The sequence below is a fragment of the Chironomus tepperi genome, unplaced genomic scaffold (genome assembly GCF_022539635.2).
Source record: "Chironomus tepperi strain 1889 unplaced genomic scaffold, CSIRO-AGI_Ctep_v1 contig_409, whole genome shotgun sequence".
Taxonomy (NCBI): domain Eukaryota; kingdom Metazoa; phylum Arthropoda; class Insecta; order Diptera; family Chironomidae; genus Chironomus; species Chironomus tepperi.
The window spans coordinates 277181-283180 of NW_027226531.1; the positions used below are offsets into that span (position 1 = coordinate 277181).

General features: G+C 38.3%; 1 protein-coding gene across 2 annotated transcripts in view; it reads left to right on the forward strand.

Annotated features, from left to right (window-relative positions):
• pug (pug C-1-tetrahydrofolate synthase, cytoplasmic) overlaps window positions 1-5654 on the forward strand; it is a 65273-nt gene extending 59619 nt beyond the window's left edge. For both annotated transcript variants that reach the window (XM_070648710.1, XM_070648709.1), the window contains 4 exons: window positions 2759-2848; window positions 3382-3881; window positions 3943-4222; window positions 4277-5654. In XM_070648710.1, coding sequence (XP_070504811.1) covers window positions 2759-2848; window positions 3382-3881; window positions 3943-4222; window positions 4277-5487 — 2081 coding nt within the window. In that variant the 3' untranslated portion in view covers window positions 5488-5654. The remainder of the gene's footprint in view (window positions 1-2758; window positions 2849-3381; window positions 3882-3942; window positions 4223-4276) is intronic.
• The last annotated feature ends 346 nt before the right edge of the window (window positions 5655-6000 follow it).

A 6000-nucleotide genomic window follows, 5' to 3' on the forward strand; every position in this document is an offset into this window, starting at 1 on the left:
ATTGAACTATTTTTTTAATTCGCTAAATATTAATTTTGGATGGGAAAAAAGGTATTAGTTAATATTGCACATAATTTATTGAAAATAGGTGTTGTTGGCTTCTGTTTTTTGTTGATGATAAACAAGATTTTTTGTGGAATTTTGGTGTGTACGGCTTAGAAATCTATTAGCTTGCTGTATAAAATTGCTCATTTAACCATTTTTGTAAGGAAAAAAATTGAAAAATTTGGAATTTTTTGATGTTTTTCTGGCATTTTTAAGTCATTTTCATTCATTTACTATCAACTAAGCACATATGCAGCATAAAAAAGTTGAAAAAAGTAGCTTCAGATCAACATAGTGTTGGAATTTAGCTGAGTATAGTGATATCTAACCTCACACTGCTTCTTTCCCTTAACCATTCGAGAACATGTCACTAAATTACATACAAAATATTCTAAGCTTACTAATAACTCGCTTTCGAGCAATTGGAACTAGGGTTTTCAATGGATCAAAATGTATGTAATCCCGGAATTACATACAAATCAATTGCTTACAAACCAATTTCGGGATAGAAAACCCTACTTGAAACCATTAACAAAAATTGAGAACCTGCAGCCTTCGACAAACTATAAGATTCAGTCAAAAACCTCAGATTTTCGTCATCATAAAACGAAGGAGATGCAAGTCTGCAGTTCTTGGCTGAACCCTAGCATATTTAGTCAATATAATTTAGAAAATTCAGTCTTGTGAGCATGTTCCTTGTCTGATCGAGTCTTATTAGATCTCATTTACTCATATTGACTTTAACTTCCTCTAAAAACTCCTGTTTTTACTCCACAATATTCCAAAACTTCCCTTTATATCATAAACAATACAAGATTATTCATAAAATTCACTCAAAAAATTAAACAAGAGATACAGAATGAGATTCGACTCAATTCTCAATTTTAATATAAATATTCGTATATAATTTTCGTGTAGTCGAGGTCAAATGACAGGCAATGACGCTTATGTATGACTTGTTCATAATAAATTGAGTCTATTACATTTGATAAGAATATAAATATGAATACAGAAGAATGCTTATAGTCAAATATGATGAAATTTGAAGGCTGATTTTAAGGCTGTGCTGGGCAACCTGTGTGCCGCGGCCCACTTATTACTAACATACTGGAGCAATGTTCCGACTCAAACGAGCATAGGTTGCAACAAAATCCTTTCTATTTGACTCTATTGCTGGCCGAATCACAAGTCGTGACACACTAGTGTTTAGTCAAAATTTGTTGGAAATGTCATGAACCGTATGTCATGTGAGAGGCTTACCAATATGGTGTGCCCCAAAAATAAAAAAAGATTGCCCACCACTGTTTTAAGACATAAGCAGGTATAACAACAATTTTGTCCCTTAGAATTCCTCCTCAATATCTTAATTGACTTCCTTCATTCCTGTATAGATGGGACAATGTTGATAAGTATTGACTGAAACTGATTGAATGTTATGCTGGTTGGAGTGCATTATGATGCAATATTGTATGTTGGATGTGAAATATGTTTTAGGGAAAAATGGAATTTTGTAGATAGATTGTCAATTTATGCTTAACAAAATCATGTCCGGTCAGCACAAGTTGGTTAGTCGATGGAAAATCTGTCTGGTATGACTCAGGCATGGAAGATACGGTTTAAATCCGGTACCATCCCAGAGTGACTTTGGCTGGTGCCAGAGTGACGTCGGTTTGGAGCCGGAATGAAGTCAGCCTGGTGCTGGAGTGACGTATTTCTGGTGTCGGAGTGACATCGGCCTGGTTTTGAACTGAAGCCGATCTGATGCCGGAGTGGCGTTGGTTTGGAGTCGGAATGAAGTTAGTCTGATGCCGGAGACACGTTGACCTCGTACTAGAGTGACCTGGTGTCGGATTTAAGATCGATTAACCGATTTGTGCTGTTAGGGATTGTCCGGACATAGCAACTCCGGAAATAGAACTTAACCCGACTAAAATTCACCAGAATTTCCGACTAGAACTCAACAAGTGGTCACCAGATGTATCTCAATGTAATTCGACATTACATACTCAACATGCAATCCATAAGTCATTCTCCACACTCATGTCATTCCACTCATCATCATGAATCACTCAATAACTCATTTTAAGCATCTCAAATGAGAATCTGCTGTATTTAAATATATTTTTTTGTAAATAACCGGCATTGAGTATTATCAACACAAAGTCAAGGTCGCATGGCTAATTGAGTTGATGACAGACACTAAACAGAATGTTTACAAATGTGTGTTTATGTCACAGATGTCTGTTTATGTCACAGCAACTGTTGTGTGTTGGATCAGATGTTTTCGGATGTTTTGTTTATGAAATTTTCAATGTTTTGTCAATGTTTTGTTGTTGCTGTTGATAAGGACTGGAGAATTGATGAAAATTCCGAATTTTCATCCAACGGAAGCGCCAAAAAATTCCTATCGACACCGTCCAAAGTCCTTCATTAATATTTTTCATCACCTACGTCATATATTTAAATTATTATGAATATAATCATGCCTGAGTTCCTTAGAAACTACATAAAAAAATGTTTATTAACTGCTAAATTATTTCTTCTGCTTCATGTTTCGTCTCACGTCCATTAAATTTTATTGCCTTTATCAATGAAATATCCACTAAAAATTGAAATGAAATATCCACTAAAAATTGGAGATCAATGGATGGAATTAAAGCAAAAATTTATGAAAAATCTAAACAATTTTTTTAATTTTGTAATTTAATTTCAGATGCTACGAAGAAGGTCGGACAGAAGTTGGTCGGTGATGTTGACTTTGAGGAGTGTAAGAAGGTTGCATCGTTTATTACACCTGTTCCAGGTAAGACAGACATTTTTGAGAATTTTATGGCAATTTTCTTGAATTTTCATATTTTCGTATAATGCGTGCGCACTATCATGAGGAATGGTAGCTTTGAGGAGCGTATTTAAGGGGTTAAGAGGGTCAACCTCCCTTCTTTGAACAAAATTCGAACAAATTCCTTAAAATATTACCTAAATTACCCATTCCCTTTTCCCATTCCCTTACCCATTCCCTTACCCATTCCCTTACCCATTCCCTTACCCATTCCCTTACCCATTCCCTTACCCATTCCCTTACCCATTCCCTTACCCATTCCCTTACCCATTCCCTTACCCATTCCCTTACCCATTCCCTTACCCATTCCCTTACCCATTCCCTTTTCCCATTCCCTTACCCATTCCCTTACCCATTCCCTTACCCATTCCCTTACCCATTCCCTTACCCATTCCCTTACCCATTCCCTTACCCATTCCCTTACCCGGCTCCAATATGTCATCAAACCTTCTCAAACTTCAAAATTCATCTAATTCCAACTCAATCTCATTCCCCAGGTGGCGTAGGACCAATGACAGTCGCCATGCTCATGGCCAACACCGTTCAATCTGCCGAGGCATTTGCAGAGCTTCTCATGAAAACTCACTGGCCAATGACCTTCCTGCCACTAAAATATCAATCACCAATCCCAAGTGACATTGACATATCACGTGCACATGAGCATAAAAACATTTCAATTCTCACCCATGAGGTTGGCTTATTAGCAGGCGAAGTGTCACTTTATGGACATAAAAAAGCAAAAATATCGCTGAATGTTTTGGATCGTATGAAGGAACACGACGTCGGCAAGTATGTTGTTGTTGCTGGAATCACTCCAACACCATTGGGAGAGGGAAAAAGTACAACATTAATTGGATTGGCGCAGGCACTGATGGCACATAAAACAAGAAATACGATTGCAACGATGCGACAGCCGTCACAGGGACCGACATTTGGTATTAAGGGTGGTGCTGCTGGTGGTGGATATTCACAGGTTATACCGATGGAGGACTTTAATGTAAGAATTGGAACTGCTGAATTTTGTGTGATTTTTAGTGCTAATTTGACTCTTTTTGCAGCTTCACTTGACCGGTGACATCCATGCAGTCACAGCTGCCAATAATCTCCTTGCAGCACAACTTGATGCCAGAATTTTCCACGAAGCAACTCAAGCTGATCAGGCACTGTATGATCGTCTGGTTCCAACAAGTCACGGTGTCAGGAAGTTCTCAGCCATTCAGCTAAGACGATTGCAGAGATTAGGGATCGAAAAGACCGATCCGAACACCTTAACAGTTGAGGAGATTGCCAAGTTTGCCAGATTAAATATCGACCCAACTCGTGTTGTATGGCAGAGAGGTAAGTTGTGCTGCATACTTAAAAATTCCAATTTTACATCCTCTAATTTTTCAGTCATGGACATCAACGACAGATATCTCCGTAAAATCACCATCGGACAGTCACCGACCGAGAAGAACTTTACACGCACAGAATCCTTCTCAATTTCCGTCGCATCCGAAATTATGGCTATACTTGCCTTAGCCACAAGTCTTGAGGACATGAAGCAACGTCTTGCAAAAATGGTTGTTGCATTTTCACGTACCGGAGTTCCAATAACAGCTGATGATTTGGGTATGACGGGTGCACTTATGGTCCTCATGAAGGATGCAATTGAGCCAACGATGATGCAGACATTGGAAGGAACTCCAGTCTTGATTCATGCTGGTCCATTTGCTAATATTGCTCATGGCTGCAACTCAATCTTGGCTGATAAGATTGCATTGAAGTTGGTCGGTAAGGATGGATTTGTAGTCACTGAGGCTGGATTTGGAAGTGACATTGGAATGGAAAAATTCTTTGACATTAAGTGCCGTGCATCAGGAATTAAGCCAGATGCAGTTGTTCTTGTTGCAACAGTTCGTGCCTTAAAGATGCATGGCGGTGGACCAGCAGTCGTTCCAGGACTTCCATTAAAGGATGAATACACGCAAGAGAATCTCAAGCTTGTCGAGCAAGGCTTATGTAATTTAGTCAAGCACATTGACAATGGCAAGAAGTTTGGACTGCCTGTTGTCGTGTCCATAAATGTCCATAAAGATGACACAGCAGCTGAACATGAAATCATTAAAAAAGCAGCAATGGAAGCTGGTGCATTTGCATGTGTTGTGTCCAATCATTGGGCTGAAGGTGGTAAAGGTGCACTGGATCTTGCTGATGCCTTGATTGATGCCTGCAATCAGCCAAGTGACTTTAAGTTCCTTTACGATTTGGACTTGACGATTGAGGAAAAAATCAATAAAATTGCTAAGGAAATGTACGGAGCTGGAACTGTTGACTTTGCAGCTAAAGTACGTGAAGCTATGCGACTGTATACTGAGAAGGGATACTCAAAACTGCCAATTTGTATGGCTAAGACAGCAGCATCACTTACTGGTGATCCAAACATTAAAGGTGCACCGACAGGATTTAGAATTTTTGTTAATGACATTTTCTTGTCAGCTGGTGCTGGATTTATTGTACCGATGGTCGGCGAAATATCAAGAATGCCTGGATTGCCAACTAGACCAGCCATCTTTGACATTGATTTGTGTACGGAAACTGGAGAAATTCTTGGATTATTTTAAAGTTCTTTTTTTTTGGTATTTTTTTGGATGTTAGGCAGGCAGCATTAGCAGCTAAGATGCAACATTAATGTTACTATTAATTTTGAAATTTACTCATATGAAAAATTAATGAATAAACTTAATAAGCAGCTTTGATAATTATTTGATTCAAATTATGTAGATTAAAATATGTTGTTAAATTATTTTCCTACTTACTACTTCACTTCCTTACTTATTACGTACTTACGTACTTACGTACCTATGTCCTTACGTATTCATGTACTTACGTACTTACGTATGTCCTTACTTACTGCTATCCGTACAGATCAAGGGTGTAGCCAGGAAATAATTTAAAGGAATTGCTGAAGAACTTATAATTTCAGATCAACGTGATTCTTTTCAGGAACTTTGTCGTATAGCACAAGTGAGTTAATCGATGCAAAATACAACAACTGGCAACCATGACTCTGAGATTATGTCCTAGACTAGCCGATGTGATTCTTTCATTGCATCCGGCACCAAACTGACGTGTCT